The 17,353-nt window shown below is 48.8% G+C and overlaps 1 protein-coding gene across 1 annotated transcript in view; it reads left to right on the top strand.

Moving 5' to 3' along the window:
* The window catches only part of CATSPERD (cation channel sperm associated auxiliary subunit delta), a 57,511-nt gene that overhangs the window by 12,602 nt on the left and 27,556 nt on the right, over positions 1-17,353 (top strand). Inside the window, exons 5-11 of the mRNA XM_030936490.1 lie at positions 626-740; positions 3,272-3,339; positions 6,102-6,215; positions 11,846-11,929; positions 13,139-13,289; positions 14,821-14,916; positions 15,793-15,875. Of these exons, the coding sequence (XP_030792350.1) occupies positions 626-740; positions 3,272-3,339; positions 6,102-6,215; positions 11,846-11,929; positions 13,139-13,289; positions 14,821-14,916; positions 15,793-15,875 (711 nt within the window). The remainder of the gene's footprint in view (positions 1-625; positions 741-3,271; positions 3,340-6,101; positions 6,216-11,845; positions 11,930-13,138; positions 13,290-14,820; positions 14,917-15,792; positions 15,876-17,353) is intronic.

Genomic DNA, 17,353 nt, shown 5'->3' with positions numbered 1-17,353 from the left:
TCCCGGGTTTACGCCATTCTCCCGCCTCAGCCTCCCGAGTAGCTGGGACTACAGGCGCCCGCCACCACACCCGGCTAGTTTTTTGTATTTTTTTAGTAGAGACGGGGTTTCACCGTGTTAGCCAGGATGGTCTCGATCTCCTGACCTCGTGATCCGCCCATCTCGGCCTCCCAAAGTGCTGGGATTACAGGCTTGAGCCACCGTGCCCGGCCTCTTTCCTTCTTTCTTTCTTCTTTCTTTCTTTCTTTCTTTCTCAGAGTTTTGCTCTTGTCACCAGGCTGGAGTGAGCCGATCTCGGCTCACTGCAACCTCTGCCTCCTGGGATCAAGCGATTCTCCTGCCTCAGCCTCTTGAGTAGCTAGGATTACAGGCACCTGATGCCACACCTGGCTAATTTTTGTATTTTTAGTAGAGACGGGGTTTTACTCTGTTGGCTAGGCTGGTCTCAAACTCCTTACCTCAGGTGATCTACCCACTTTGGCCTCCCAAAGTGCTGGGATTACACGCGAGAGCCACCGTGCCTGTCCATAAATTTTTTTTTTCAATGCATGTCTAGAAGTCTGGATTTCTGAATCAGTGTTTGAAAAGCTGGTCTCATTGATATCATCCATATGATAACTTTCAGGTCGGCGTTCCAGAAGTGACATCAGCACATTTTGCTGGTTCATTGTTGCTGTTAGTAGTGAATTATAAAGTCTATACTTATGATTATGAAAGTAATTCTTGGAACTTGTCTTTAGGTATGTACATTTGGTATTTTTAAATTTTGTTTGAGTGTAGTCAACATGAGACAAGAGGGTATTAGTGTCGGAAGTATAAGTGATGCTCCTACTTGGATGTCAGCCTCAGGACGTTACTTTGTCCTTTCCAATCAAAATGAAAATTGGCCTGGGGCCCCATCCATAGACTGGGAACCTAGTGTTCCCATCGTGCATTGTAGTCATAAGCCACAAAAGGTGCTTGGACTGATTGAAATAAACAAGAGGCAATTGGCCAGGTGCGGTGGCTCACGCCTGTGATCCCAGTAATCTGGGAGTCTGCGGCAGGCGGATCACTGAGGTCAGGAGTTCAAGACCATCCTGGCCAGCATGGCGAAACCCAGTCTCTACTAAAACTACAAAAATTAGCTGGACATGGTGGTGTGTGCCTGTAATCCCAGCTTCCTCTGGAGGTTGAGGCAGGAGGATCCCTTGAGCCAAGGAGGTGGAGGTTGCAGTGAGCTGAGATTGGGCCACTGCACTCCAGCCTGGGTGACAGAATGAGACTCTGTCTAAAAAAAAAAAAAAAAAAATTCAGGAGACATCAGCGGGTCTTGGTGATGGATTGGTGTGGGAGGATCAGGGAAAGCTGAGGATGACCAGTAGATGTCTGGTAACCAAGCTGGGTGATGAACATTGTCCCTCCCACACACTTCTCACGAGGGGTAGGGGACGGTAGAGAAGGTGAGCTTTGTGAAGAGGGAGAAAGATGAGGACCCTGATGCAGGAGGAAAGAAGATGTGAAAAGTGAAGATGAGGCAAATATTAGCTTTAGAAAAGAGGATCGCTTGAGCCCAGGAGTTCAAGTCCACCCTAGGCAATAGAGCAGAATGCCATCTTTACAAAAAAATTTCTTTTTCTTTTTCTTTTTTTGGAGATGGAGCCTCACTCGGTCCCCCGGGCTGGAGTACAGTGGCCCAATCTCGGCTCACTGAAACCTCCGCCTCCTGGGTTCAAGCGATTCTCCTGCCTCAGCTTCCTGAGTAGCTGAGGTCACAGGCACCCACCACCATGCCTGGCTAATTTTTTGTTTGTTTGTTTGTTTTGAGACAGAGTTTCACTGTTGTTGCCCGGGCTGGAGTGCGATCGATCGATCTCGGCTCATCGCAACCTCCACCTCCCGGGTTCAAGCGATTCTCCTGCCTCACCCCCTCTCCCGAGTAGCTGGGATTACAGGCATGTGCCATCACGCCCGGCTAATTTTTTTTTTTTTTTTTTTTTTTTGACGGAGTCTCGCTCTGTCGCTAGGCTGAAGTGCAGTGGCACAATCCCAGTTCACTGCAACCTCCACCTCCCGGGTTCAAGCGATCCTCCTGCCTCAGCCTCCCTAGTAGCTGGAACTACAGGCGCGTGCCACCACGTCAGCTAGTTTTTTATGTTTTTAGTAGAGATGGGATTCTACCATGTTGGCCAGGATGATCTTGATCTACTGACCTCATGATCCCCTCGCCTTGGCCTCCCAAAGTGCCAGGATAATTGGTGTGAGCCACCGTGCCTGGGTAATTTTTTTTTTTTTTTTTTTTGAGATGAAGTCTCGCTGTGTAGCCCAGACTGGATGGAGTGCAGTGGCACGATCTCAGCTCACTGCAAACTCCGCCTCCCGGATTCACGCCATTCTCCTGCCTCAGCCTCCTGAGCAGCTGGGACTATAGGCGCCTGCCACCACGCCCAGCTAATTTTTTGTAGTTTTAGTAGAGACAGAGTTTCACTGTGTTAGCCAGAATGGTCTCGATCTCCTGACCTCGTGATCTGCCTGCCTCAGCCTCCCAAAATGCTGGGATTACAGGTGTGAGCCACCACACCTGGCCTAATTTTGTATTTTTAATAGAGATGGGGTTTCTCCATGTTGGTGAGGCTGGTCTTGAACTCCTGACCTCAGGAGAGCCACCTACCTCTGCCTCCCAAAGTGCTAGGATTACAGGTGTAAACCACCGAGTCCGGCCAACTGGGGTCAGTTCTGTCTCCCAGAGGACACTTGGCAATGTCTGGAGACGTTTTTGGCGTCAAGACTAGAGGAAGATGCTACTGGCACTGAGTGGGTAGATATATAGATGCTAAAAAGCATCCTACAATGCATATGAAACTCCTCGCAAGCGAGAACCATCTGCTCCCAAATTTCAGTAGTGTTGAGGTTGAGAAACCCTGTTCTGAACTTTTCTCCAGGCTGGACGTGGTGTCTTATGCCTGTAATCCCAGCACTTTGGGAGGCCGAAGCGGGTGGATCACTTGAGGTCAGGAGTTTGAGATCAGCCTAGCCAACATAGTGAAACCCCGTCTCTACTAACAATGCAAAAATTAGCCAGGCGTGGTGGTGGGCACCTGTAATTCCAGCTCAGGAGGCTGAGGCAGGAGAATTGTTTGAACCTGGGAGGTGGAGGTGGCAGTGAGCCACCACTGCACTCCAGCCTGGACGACAGAGGGAGACTCTGTCTCAAATAAATAAGTAAATAAATAAACTTTTCTCCAAACTTCAGGGAACTCATAAACATTTCAAAATTTTATTTTCTTTTCAGGTATAAAACACCCAGTTACACATGTTTCTGGTGATAATTGTTGTTATACTGGAAGTTTGTTTTGTGTGGTAAGTATAAGTGTATAATTGTTCATATTTTTTGCTCCCCTCTGAACACAAATAATCATGAGTAGAAATAAAGGCTGGACGTGGTGGCTCACACCTGTAATCCCAGGACGGTTGCTGGAGCCCAGGAGATCGAGGCTGCAGTGAGCCATGATTATGCTACTGCACTCCAGCCTGGGCAACAAGCGAGACTCTGTCAAAAAAAAAAAAAAACAAAAAACAAAAAACAAAAGGCTTGGGCACGGTGGCTCATGCCTGTAGTAATCCTAGCACTTTGGGAAGTCAATGTGGGTGGATCACCTGAGGCCAGGAGTTTGAAACCAGCCTGGCCGACATGGCAAAACCCCGTCTCTACTAAAAATACAAAAAATTAGCCGGGCATGGTGGCGTGTGCCTATAATCCCAGCTACTCGGGAGGCTGAGGCAGAAGAATCGCTCGAGCCTGGGAGGCAGAGGCTGCGGTGAGCTGAGATCGCACCATTGCACTCCAGCCTGGGTGACAAGAGTGAAACTCCATCTCAAAAAAAAAAAAGAAAGAAAGAAAAAGGAATAAGGACAGTGTAAGGCTTGAGACTGGGTCTCAAGAACTTTGTCAGGGTCATTTCCTGTGGGCTCAGAGCACGGCTGGGAGATGGAAAAGGTTTTGGGGATGTTTTCAGATCCACCGGCTGACACACTGTAAATACATCCATCTATAGTTGATCTTTGAACAATGTAGAGGTCAGAGGTACCACCCTCCACCCCACACCGTTGAAAATCCACAGGTAACTTTCGACTTCCCCAAAACTTAATTACTGGCCAGGTGCGGTGGCTCACGCCTGTAATCCCAGCACTTTGGGAGGCTGAGGCGGGCAGATCACAAGGTCAGTAGTTCGAGACCAGCCTGGCCAACATAGTGAAACCCTGTCTCTACTAAAAATACAAAAAAATTAGCCAGGCGTGGTGGCAGGCACCTGTAATCCCAGCTCACAAATTCGAGGCTAGCATGGGCAACACGGTGATACCTTGTCTCTATTCAAAATACAAGAAAAAAAAAAAAGAAAGAAAAAGAAAAAAATAGCTAGGTATGGTGGTATGCACCTATAGTCCCAGTTACTCGGGTAGCTGAGATGGGAGGATGGCTTGAGCCCAGGAGGCACGTGTTAGAGTGAGCTGAGATCATGCCACTGCACTCAGCTGGGGCAATAGAGCCAGAACTTGTCTCAAAACAAAAATAAACCAAAAAACAAACTTAATTACTAATAGCCTACTGTTGCCTGGAATTCTTACTAATAACATAAACAGTCTATGACTGTCACCCAGGGTAGAGTGCAGTGGTGCAGTCTCAGCTCATTGCAACCTCTGCCTCCCAGGTTTCAGTGATTCTCCTGGCTCAGCCTCCTGAGTAGCTGGGACTACAGGTACACACCTGTACATGCCCGGCTAATTTTTAGCAGAGATGGGGTTTCACCATGTTGGCCAGGCTGGTCTCAAACTCCTGGCCTCAAGTGATCCACCTGCCTCAGCCTCCAAAAGTGCTGGGATTACAAGCATGAGCCACCATGCCTGGCCCTACTTTTTTTTTTTTTTTTTTTTTTTTTTTTTTTTTTTGAGACAAGGTCTTGCTCTGTCCCCAGGCTGGAGTGCAGTGTTGCAATTATAGCTCACTGCAGTCTCAAACTCCTGGGCTCAAGGTATTCTCCCACCTCAGTCTCCCAAGTAGCCAGAGTTACAGGCACACACCACTAGACCTGGCTAATTTTTTTTTTTTTTTTTTTGAAACAGAGTTTCCCTCTTGTTGCCCAGGCTGGAGTGCAATGGCACGATCTTGGCTTACTGTAACCTCCACCTGCTGGGTTCAAGCGATTCTCCTGCCTCAGCCTCCCGAGTAGCTGGGGTTACAGGCATGCACCACCATGCCCGGCTAATTTTGTATGTTTAGTAGAGACATGGTTTCTCTATGTTGGTCAGTCTGGTCTCGAACTCTCGACCTCCCGGTCCACCTTGGGCTCCCAAAGTGCTGAGATTACAGACGTGAGCTTCCATGCCCGGCCTAACTTTGTTTTTTTGTTTTTTGGTTTTTTTATAAGAGATGGGGTTGGCCAGGCACGGTGGCTCACGCCTGTAATCCCAGCACTTTGGGAGGCCAAGACGGGCGGATCACGAGGTCGGGAGATCGAGACCATGGTGAAACCCCGTCTCTACTAAAAATACAAAAAATTAGCCTGGTGTGGTGGCAGGCACTGTAGTGCCAGCTACTCGGGAGGCTGAGGCAGGAGAATGGTGTGAACCCGGGAGGCAGAGTTTGCAGTGAGCCAAGATCACACCACTGTACTCCAGCCTGGGTGACAGAGCGAGACTCCGTCTCAGAAAAAAAAAAGAGATGGGATTGCATTATGTTGGTCGGGCTGGTCTTGAACTCCTGGCATCAAGTTATCCACCCACCTCAGTGCTGGGATTACAGGCGTGAGCCACCACGCCCGACCTAACTTTGGTATTTCTTAGGAGAGATGGGGTTTCATTATGTTGGCCAAGCTGGTCTGGAACTCCTGGCCTCAAGTGATCCGCCTGACTCGGCCTCCCAAAGTGCTGGGATGACAGGTGTGAGCCACCGCGCCTGTTGTATATCCACTTTTTCGCTCTCAGAAACAGCCCCAACAAATAGTCACGTCCAGACATCCAGGTTTTTGTGCAGATGTGAGTTTTCATTTCTCTGGGATAAATGTTCAGGAACGTTACTTGTTGGCATCTTTCTTTCATTCATTCATTCTTTTTTTTTTTAATAGGATGTCAGTAATTTGGTTTTTGCATATTTCCGTGGAGATCAGATATCCCAGACTTATATATATTATTCGAATACTGGGGGGTTCAGTTTTTGGAACTATCACTATGACGGACAGGTATGTTAAATTTGGTAAGAATGTGAAAGTGAAAATATATGTACCTTGTGATTGCAGTAACTGCTGTCAATGGGTGCACGAGGGTTTTTTCCTCTTTTAAGAGTCCAGCTGGGCCGGGGGTGGTGGCTCAAGCCTGTAATCCCAGCACTTTGGGAGGCCGAGACGGGCGGATCACGAGGTCAGGAGATCGAGACCATCCTGGCTAACACTGTGAAACCCCGTCTCTACTGAAAAATACAAAAAACTAGCCGGGCGAGGTGGCGGCGCCTGTAGTCCCAGCTACTCGGGAGGCTGAGGCAGGAGAATGGCGTGAACCCGGGAGGCGGAGCTTGCAGTGAGCTGAGATCTGGCCACTGCACTCCAGCCTGGGCGACAGAGCGAGACTCAGTCTCAAAAAAACAAAACAAAACAAAAAAAAGAAAAAAAAAAAAAAAAGAATGTGAAAGTAAAAATATATGTACCTTGTGATTGCAGTAACTGCTGTCAATGGGTGCACGAGGGTTTTTTCCTCTTTTAAGAGTCCAGCTGGGCCAGGGGTGGTGGCGCATGCCTGTAATCCCAGCACTTTGGAAGGCTGAGGCAGGAGGACAGCTTGAGCCCAGGAGTCTGAGACCAGCCTGGGCAACGTGGCAAGACCCCATCTCTACCAAATAAAAAAATAAAAAATATTTAAAAATTAGGCCGGGCGCAGTGGCTCACGTCTGTAATCCTGAGGCGGGCGGATCACGAGGTCAGAAGATTGAGACCATCCTGGCTAACACAGTGAAACCCCATCTCTACTAAAAATACATAAAAAATTAGCCAGGCGTGGTGGCAGGCGCCTGTAGTCCCAGCTACTCGGGAGGCTGAGGCAGAAGAATGGCGTGAACCCGGGAGGCGGAGCTTGCAGTGATCCGAGATCGTGCCACTGCACTCCAGCCTGGGTGACAGAGCGAGACTCTGTCTCAGAAAAAAAAAAAAAAATTAGCCAGGTATGGTGGCATGTTTTAGTCCTAGCTACTTGGAAGGCTGAGGTGGGAGGGTCACTAGAGTCTGGGAGATTGAGGCTGCAGTGTCTGTGATCACACCACTGCTCTCCAGCTTGGGTTAGGGAAAATTCCAGGTCAATGGAATCAGCTCAGGAGCCTAGGAAGTTAGAAAGGAGACAAAAAGTTTTAGGTCAGGCAAAATCATGGCACCATTTATGCCGTTTACGTAGTGCTTATAAAAAGCTAGTGACAGGCCAGGTGTGGTGCCTCACACATGTAATCCGAGCACTTTGGGAGGCCGAGGTGGGTGGACCATCTGAGGTTGGGAGTTCAAGACCCGCCTGACCAACATGGAGAAACCCCTCCTACTAAAAATACAAAAATACTAAAAATACAAAATTGGCCAGGTGTGACGGCACATGCCTATAATCCCCGCTACTCAGGAGGCTGAGGCAGGAGAATTGCTTGAACCTGGGAGGCAGAGGCTGCAGCAAGCTGAGATTGCACCATTGCACTCCAGCCCGGGCAACAAGAGCGAAACACTACCTCAAAAAAATAAAATATAAAATGAAATGAAATGAAATGAAATCTAGCCGGGCTTGGTGGTGAGCACCTGTAATCCCAGCTACTCAGGAGGCTGAGGCAGGAGAATTGCTTGAACCTGGGAGGCAGAGGTTGCAGTGAGCCGAGATCGTGCCACTGCATTCCAGCCTGGGCAACAGAGTGAGACTTCGTCTCAAAAAAAAAAAAAACCAACAACAAAAAAAAAACCCCAAAAAACAAACAAAACAAAACAAAACTCTAGTGCCCAGCTGGGTAGGGGTGCGGTGGCTCACACCTATAATCCCAGCACTTTGGGAGGCTGGAGGGGGTGGATCGCTTGAGTCCAGGAGTTAAATACTAGCCTGGGCAACATAGCGAAACCTTGTCTCTACTAAAAATACAAAAATTAGCCGGGCAAGGTGGTGCATGCCTGTAGTCCCAGTTGCTTGGGAGGTTGAGGCAGGAGGATTGTTTGAGCCTGGGATGTGGAGGTTGCAGTGACCCGAGACAGTGCCATTGCACTCCAGCCTGGATGACAGAGTGAGACCTGTCTTTAAAAAAAAAAAAAAAGCTAGTGCCCTAGTAAAGGCAACATATTAATTTATGACACATCCACATGCCCACCTGAAGACTCGTGCCATCAACTTCCTCACCTTGCTCACTTTACAGATGAGAAAACTGTAGTGGGTTGAACCAGTGTCCCCAAAATTTATGTCAGCCTGGAACTTCAGAATTTAACTGTCTTTGGCATTTTTGCTGCTGTAACAAAATATCTGAGACCGAGTAGTTTATAAAGAACAGAAGTTTATTTGTCATGGTTGTGGAGGTTGGGAAGTCCAAGATCAAGGTGCCAGCAAGGTTGCTGTCTGGTGAGGGCTGCACTCTGCTCCCAAGATGGCGCCTATGCTGGGGGATCCTCTGGAGGGGCAAAAGCCACATCCTCACACGGCAGAAGGCAGAAGAACCAACAAACTGTGCTCCCTTCAACCCAGAGCTCTTTTATAAGGATGCTCATCCCAAAGACCACGCCTGTTTATAATACATTGGGGATTTCAGCATGAATTTTGGAGGGGACACCGTCATTCCAACCATCGCAGTAAACTGGCTTGGAGGTAGGGTCTTTGCAGATGTAATCAGTTAGGCTAGGATGCAGTCACATTGAAATCAGGTGGCCTTCAAATCAAATGACTGCTGTCCAGGCGAGGTGGCTCAGCCTGTAATCCCAGCACTTTGGGAGGCTGAGGGGGGTGGATCACTTGAGGTCAGGAGTTCAAGAACAGCCTGGCCAACATGGTGAAACCCCGTCTCTACTGAAAATGCAAAAAAACGCCAACCCACTACAGTTGGGCGTGGCGGCGCATGCCTGTAATCCCAGCTACTCAGGAGGCTAAGGCAGGAGAATCACTTGAACTTAGGAGGTGAAGGTGAAGGTTGCAGTGAGCGGAGATTGGGCCACTGCACTCCAGCCTGGGTGACAGAGTGAAACTCTGTCTCAAGAAAAAAAAAGAACAAAGAACAAACAACACAAAAAAGAACACCTAGCATCACTAAAATCCCCAATTATTACTAAAATAGCCTTTGTGTGTGTGTACATGTGTGTACGTGTATGTGCGTGCATGTATGTGTGTACACGTGTGCATGCATGTATGTTTGTGTGCACCTGTGTGTGTACCTGCATGTATGTTTGTGCGTGTGATGGTGAAGTTGTTTTTATCATGGACATTTCAGGAGGAGAGGTTACCTCAGAGAATAGTTGAGCTCAGCATTGCTACAGCCAGGACAAGAGTCAACCCCTATTGCTATCAATTGTATATATTGATGGCTGGATACGGTGATTCACACCTGTAATCCCAGCACTTTGGGAGGCCGAGGAAGGAGGATCACTTGAGCTCAGGAGTTCAAGACCAGCCTGGGGAACACAGTGAGACCCTCCCCCATCTCTACAAAAAATTGAAAAAGAAATTAGCTGGGCATGGTGGCAGGTACCTGCGATCCCAGCTACTCGGGGCTGGAGGATTGCTTGAGCCTGGGAGACTGAGGCTACAGTGGGGTATGATCACACCACTGCACTCCAGCCTGGGGGACAGAGAGAGACCCTGTTGCAAAAAAAAAAAAAAAGAAAGAAAAAGAAAAGAAAAGGAATTGGCTGGAGTGATGGAGCAAGACCTAGAGTCGCTTCCAGGGCCAGATGGATCTCATAATTCCTAATGGGATAGGTGGAGGGAGGATCTCGAAGGCGGGTAGAATATTAGATCTCCAAAGCTGTCCACATCCTAATTCCTGGAACCTGTGAATATGGTTCCTGACATAGCAAAAGGAACTTAGCGGATAGGATTAAATTAAGGACCTTGAGGCCAGGCTCAATGGCTCACACCTGTAATCCCAGCACTTTCGGAAGCTGAGGCAGGTGGATCACGAGGTCAAGATTTCAAGACCAGCCTGGCCAAGATGGTGAAACCTCATTTCTACTAAAAATACAGAAAATTAGCCAGGCGTGGTGCCAAGCACCTGTAATCCCAGCTACTCAGGAGGCTGAGGCAGGAGAATGGCTTGAACCTGGGAGGCAGAGGTTGCAGTGAGCTGAGGTCACGCCATTGCACTCCAGCCTGGGCAATAAGAATGTAACTCTGTCTCAGAAACAATCAAGGCCACGCGCTGTGGCTAATGGCTGTAATTCCAGCACTTTGGGAGGCCAAGGTGGGCGGATCATCTGAGGTGAGGAGTTTGAGACTAGCCTGGCCAACATGGCAAAATCCTGTTTCTACTAAAAAATACAAAAATTAGCCAAATGTGGTGGCAGGTGCCTGTAGTCCCAGCTACTCGAGAAGGGGAGGCCGGGAGGATTGCTTGAACCTGGCAGACAGAGGTTGCAGTGAGCTGAGACTGCGCCATGCACTCCAGCCTGGGCAACAGAGTGAGACTCTATCTCAAAAAAAAAAAAAAAAGCTGGCAGTCTTAGTCTCTCTCTCTCTCTCTTCCTCTCTGTCTGTGTCTCTCTCTCTATCTCTCTCTCTTTCTCTCTCTCTCTCTTCCTCTCTCTCTGTCTCTCTCTCTCTGTCTCTCTCTTCCTTTCTCTCTCTCTCTCTGTCTCTGTCTCTGCAAGATGTAGGAGGTAGCCAGCTGGGCTGCTATGGAAATCTGTCTCACTCTCCCTAGGTGGGGCCCTTGATTCACGTTCCAAGTCAGCAGCTAGACACTTTGCTGTCCAGCCAACAATCAGGAATGAGGGCTCCCAGGCAGGAATGACTCAAGCATTCTTCTAGCAGTCTGGGTCATATCATTTTCTCCAAACACTCAAACCAAAGCTGTCTTCTTTCAAGTTTTTGACCCAAATGTCACATTTCTTTTCTTTTCCTTTCTTTTCTTTTTTTTTTTTTTTTTTTTTTTTTTTTTAGACAAGGTCTCACTCTGTCACCCAGGCTGGAGGGCAGTGGCACGATTGTGGCTCACGGCAACCTCTGCCTCCCGGGTTCAAGTGATTCTCCTGCCTCAGCCTCCCGAGTCACTGGGATTACAGGCGCCCGCCACCACGCCCGGCTCATTTTGCATTTTTAGTGGAGATGGGGGTTTCATCATGTTACCAGGCTGGTCTCGAACTCCTGACCTCAGGTGATCCACGGCCTCGGCCTCCCAAAGTGCTGGGATGAGAGGCGTGAGCCACCCCGCCTGGTCAAGTGTTCTATTTCCAGAGAGGGCATTATCTGTTTTTTTTTTTTGAGGCGGAGTCTCGCTCTGTCGCCCGGACTGGAGTGCAGTGGCCGGATCTCAGCTCACTGCAAGCTCCGCCTCCCGGGTTTACGCCATTCTCCTGCCTCAGCCTCCCGAGTAGCTGGGACTACAGGCGCCCGCCACCTCGCCCGGCTAGTTTTTTTGTATTTTTAGTAGAGAGGGGGTTTCACTGTGTTAGCCAGGATGGTCTCGATCTCCTGACCTTGTGATCCGCCCGTCTCGGCCTCCCAAAGTGCTGGGATTACAGGCTTGAGCCACCGCGCCCGGCCCTGTTTTTTTTTTAAAAAGACTTTCCTTCATTGTAACTTATCAGATACTCTGAAGTGCGACCGGCGAGCCCGTGTGTGTTAAGATTTGATTCATCTGAAGCATTTTCTGTTTGTTTCATAGGCAGAAATCGTCGGGTCTTTAGGTGGAATCTTCCACTTATTTTCTTTGTCACAGGTTGGGATGCTTGTAGTGGATCAAGGGAAGGTAAGTAACTTTGCAGGGGGAAGAACTACTCAGAGGACCTTTGTCTAAGCCCAGGTTTTCGTGACAACTCACATGTTTTTAAACATTTATTTATTTTATTTTATTTATTTATTTTTTTGAGACGGAGTCTGGCTCTGTCTCCCAGGCTGGAGTGCAGTGGCCGGATCTAAGCTCACTGCAAGCTCCGTCTCCCGGGTTCACGCCATTCTCCTGCCTCAGTCTCCAGAGTAGCTGGGACTACAGGCGCCACCACCTCGCCCGGCTAATTTTTTCTGTATTTTTAGTAGAGACGGGGTTTCACCATGTTAGCCAGGATGGTCTCCATCTCCTGACCTCGTGATCTGCCCGCCTCAGCCTCCTAAAGTGCTGGGATTACAGGCGTGAGCCACCGCGCCCAGCCAATTTTTGTATTTTTAGTAGTGACAGGGTTTCACCATGTTGGCCAGGCTGGTCTCGAATTCCTGACCTCAAGTGACCCCCCCACCCCCCACCCCGCCCCACCTTGGCCTCCCACAGTGCTGGGATTACAGGTGTGAGCCACTGCACCTGGCCCAATAGTACCATTTCAGTATGTAATCAATATAAACAACTCATGGATGAGATAGTTTACATTTTTCTGTGCTAAAGCTTCAAAATGAGGCCAGGTGCAGTGGCTCATGCCTATAATCCTAGCACTTTGGAAGTCTGAGGCGGGCAGATCATTTCAGGTGAGGAGTTTGAAACCAGCCTGGCCAATATGGTGAAACCCCATCTCTACTAAAAACACAAAAAAATTAGCCCGGCATGGTGGCGGGCGCCTGTAATCACAGCTACTTGGGAGGCTGAGGCAGAAGAATCACTTGAACCTGGGAGATGGAGGTGGCAGTGAGCCGAGATCGTGCCACTGCACTCCTGCCTGGGCAACAGCCAAATTCCATCTCAAAAATAAAATAAGATAAGATAAAAATCTTCAAAATGCATTGAGCATTTGACACTTAGAGTAATTCTCTATTGAGAGCTAAATTTTCAATGGTTAAAGTGAAATGTAACCCTATCAAAATAACAAAGTTGTATTTAATAAAAATAAAAAAAGAAAGGCAGATTTGTGGCTTCTTTGCTTTCTTTGCTTTCCCCTGCACTGGCTAGCCGGACTCCTCTTCCCTCATTGGGATTCAGTGGGACTCCACAGTAGGGTCTGGGGAGAGGCTGAAAGCTGTCTTTTTCTCCCAGGGCATGTTCAAGTACTCAGACCACCCCCTCAACCGGAGTTTGGGGCTGTCTTTTGACTATAACGGGACTCTCGACATCGTCATCGCCCCCGGCCAGAAAGGCATCCTGCTCCTGTGGTTTGAGAAGAGCCTGTTGTTTTCCCATAATGCAGGTGAGCCCAGGGGCCCAGGGTGGGGCTGCTGCCCAGTGGCCTCCTCTAGAGGGGCCAGGTACAGCCTGGATAAAGGGAGGGGAAGGAGCGACCCCTCCACCACTCGATTTTTTTTCCTCTTCCATGTTCCAAGTGGACCACAAGCCCATAATCACTCAGTGGATCTCTCTGCGTCCTCACCAGCTTCCTGGCTTGCAGGATACTTAGGGCCGGGTAGACGGTGACAACTGAAATAAGTGATGGTGACAAGTGTCTCCATCATGGAGGTTTATTCTGCCAGCTTTAGGGTGCATCCAGGGAAAATGCCAGTCAGACACCTCTGAGGCTGCTTTTCCAGAGTTTCAGGAGGCTTTGTATTTAACATTTCTTTTTCTTTTTCTTTTTTTGAGATGGAGTCTCGCTCTGTTGCCTAGGCTGGAGTGCAGTGGCGCAATCTCGGCTCACTGCAAGCTTCGCCTCCCGGGTTCACGCCATTCTCCTGCCTCAGCCTCCCGAGTAGCTGGGACTGCAGGTGCCTGCCACCACACCCGGCTAATTTTTTTTGTATTTTTATTTTTTGTATTTTTAGTAGAGACGGAGTTTCACCGTGTTAGCCAGGATGGTCTCGATCTCCTGACCTTGTGATCTGCCCGCCTTGGCCTCCCAAAGTGCTGGGATTACAGGTGTGAGCCACCACGCCCGGGACTACAGGTGCACCACCATGCATAACTAACTTATTTTTTGTAGAGACGGGGTTTCACCTTGTTGCCCGGGCTGGTCCCAAACTCCTGGGCTCAAGCGATCCTCCGGCCTCAGCCTCCCAAAGTGCTGGGATAACAGATGAGAGCCACCAAGCCCGGTCTGTTTTATTCCTTATAGTGGTCACCTGTATTAGGAGACATTCCGTTGTGTTCAAGCCACTGGTTGACAAAAAACTCAACGGCCCTCCCTCTGAGCTTGCTTATAGAGAAGACTAATGGGGGTCAGGTTTTCTTTTTTCTTTTCTTTTCTTTCTTTTTTTTTTGAGATGGAGTCTGGCTCTGTCACCCAGGCTGGAGTACAGTGGTGCAATCTCAGCTCACTGCAACCTCCACCTTCTGGGTTCTAGCGATTCTCCTGCCTCAGTCTCCCAAGTAGCTGGGATTACAGGTGCGTGTAACCATGCTCGGTTAATTTTTGTATTTTTAGTAGAGACAAGGTTTTGCCATGTTGGCCAGGCTGATCTCGAACTCCTGACTTAAGTGATCTGCCCATCTCAGCCTCCCAAAGTACTGGGATTATAGGCATGCACCCCTACGCCTGGCAGAAGGGTTGGGTTTTCTTAAACCAAAGCATATTCCTTGTCATGCTTAACACAATTGTGTTTCAGTGCTGTGTTTTCCTTGATTCATTCTCCTTTGAATAGCGAACCTCTCAAAAGCTATAAGGAACATTGAAGAGCCACTGGCCGGGTGGGCTGGGCGGTGGCACGGGTAGCTGGGGTCCCAGTAGTAGATATCCCCTTTCCCATGATGCACACGGGGCCTCATGCACCTGTCCTGTTACCTCCTAGGTCAGCTCGTCGACACCGTCCGAGTGAAAAAAGGAGACCAGACTTTGTTTACTTCCATTTTTGAAGCCCAGATCACCATCCACAACATTGCTGTCAGTGCGTACCCGACCCACTGGTAGCCTAGAAATATTTAGACCTGGCTTATTAACTATAGGCCTGCCAGACGCAACCCAGCCAAAGCATGAAATCATCCGGGCGCAGTGGCTCATGCCTGTAATCCCAGCACTTTGGGAGGTCGAGGAGGGCAGATCACCTGAGGTCAGGAGTTCAAGACCATCCTGGCCAACATGGCGAACCCCCCCCCTTCCTACTAAAAATACAAAAATAAGCCGGGCGCGGTGGCGGGGGACTGTAATCCCAGCTTCTTAGGAGGCTGAGGAAGGAAGAATCGCTGGAACCTGGGAGGTGGAGGTTGCAGTGAGCAGATCGTACCATTGTACTCCAGCCTGGGCGACAGAGTGAGACTCCAAAAAAAAAAAAAAAAAAAAAAAAAAAAAAAAAGCTTCAACTCTATATTTTTTCATATTGCTTGGCTTTTCCACATGAACTTCGTGATTAGAAACCAGAAAATAGCTGTCATATTATTTTTTCTTTTTTCTTTTCCTTTTTTTTTTTTGGAGACGGAGTTTCAATCTTGTTGCCCAGGCTGGAGTACAGTGGTGCGATCTCTGCTCAGTGTAACCTCTGCCTCCCGGGTTAAGGGATTCTCCTGCCTCAGCCTCCTGAGTAGCTGGGACTACAGGCACCCGCCACCGTGCCCGGCTCATTTTTGTATTTTTAGTAGAGAGGAGGATTCACCATGTTGTTCGCCAGGCTGATCTCGAACTCCAGGCCTCAAGTGATCCACCCTCTCGGCCTCGCAAAGTGCTAGAATTATAGGCGTGAGCCATTGCACCCAGCCATACTTATCTTTTGGTCCACAGAAATGACCAGCATTTCAATTTTCATTTGGTCTTGTTTTGTTTTTCCTAGATGAAAACGAACTGGCAGTTATAACTCAGGAGGATAATTTGTATTATGGCAATCTGGGCATCGTGCCAAGTTCCATAATCAAAGTAGGTAAAAAGAAAGTGGGGTTACGGGCTGGGCACGGTGGTGCACCCCTGTAATCCCAGCACTTTGGGAGGCCGAGGTGGGAGGATCACCTGAGGTCAGGAGTTCAAGACCAGCCTGGCCAACGTGGTGAAACCCTGTCTACCAAAAATACAAAAATTAGCTGGGAGTGGTGGCGGGCACCCGTAATCCCAGCTACTCGGGAGGCTGAGGCAGGAGAATTGCTTGAGCCTGGAAGGCAGAGTAAGACTCTGTTTCAACAACAACCAAAAAGAAAGTGGGGTTACGAATTAGTTGGTAAGGAATAATGGTCTTGTTCACAAACTTCTGAACCTTTTTTCGAAGGCTAGAAATCACTCTAGTTAGCAAAATAATAATACCAACAACAACAGCTAAAAGGGGAAGAGTTTTCAAAATACGACAGGTGCTGGTCTAGGCACCTTTGTGTATTACATTATTTAAACGTGACCATCATCTTAGGACTAGCTCCTCATATTGTCCCTATTTGACAGATGGAAAAACTGAGGCACAGAGACCTAAGTCATCTGTCCCAGCTCAAAGTGGTACTAAGTGGTGGCACAGGTGTCATCTGACATCCCCTTGTGAATTATGCCTATCTAATTTTTTTTTTTTTTTTTTTTTTTTGAGACGGAGTCTCGCTCTGTCTCCCGGGCTGAGTGCAGTGGCCGGATCTCAGCTCACTGCAAGCTCCGCCTCCCGGGTTTACGCCATTCTCCTGCCTCAGCCTCCCGAGTAGCTGGGACTACAGGCGCCCGCCACCTCGCCCGGCTAGTTTTTTGTATTTTTTAGTAGAGACGGGGTTTCACCGGGTTAGCCAGGATGGTCTTGATCTCCTGACCTCGTGATCCGCCCGTCTCGGCCTCCCAAAGTGCTGGGATTACAGGCTTGAGCCACCGCGCCCGGCCATTTTTTTTTTTTTTTTTTTTTTTTTTTTTGAGATGGAGTCTCACTGTGTTGCCCAGGCTGGAGTGCAGTGGCCGGATCTCAGCTCACTGCAAGCTCCGCCTCCCGGGTTTACGCCATTCTCCTGCCTCAGCCTCCCCAGTAGCTGGGACTACAGGCGCCCGCCACCTCGCCTGGCTAGTTTTTTGTATTTTTTAGTAGAGACAGGGTTTCACCGTGTTAGCCAGGATGGTCTCCATCTCCTGACCTCGTGATCCGTCCATCTTGGCCTCCCAAAGTGCTGGGATTACAGGCTTGAGCCACCGCACCCGGCCAGGAGCCATATCTTAGGAGCCTTAACCCTGACGTTCTGATGAGGCCAGTGCGTATGCTGGGGAGAGGTTCTTATCCACGATCTGTGAATAGGAATTAGGCTATGTGCAGTTCCTCCTGCCTGTGATCCCAGAGCTTTGGGAGGCCAAGGCAGGAGGACTGTTGGAAGCCAGGAGTTCAAGATCAGACTGTGTAATATAGGGAGACCGCGTCTCTAGAAAAAAAATTTAAAAATTAGCTGGGT

The sequence above is a fragment of the Rhinopithecus roxellana genome, chromosome 8, assembly GCF_007565055.1.
Source record: "Rhinopithecus roxellana isolate Shanxi Qingling chromosome 8, ASM756505v1, whole genome shotgun sequence".
NCBI lineage: Eukaryota > Metazoa > Chordata > Mammalia > Primates > Cercopithecidae > Rhinopithecus > Rhinopithecus roxellana.
This window is presented reverse-complemented; position numbering and strand designations above follow the sequence as displayed.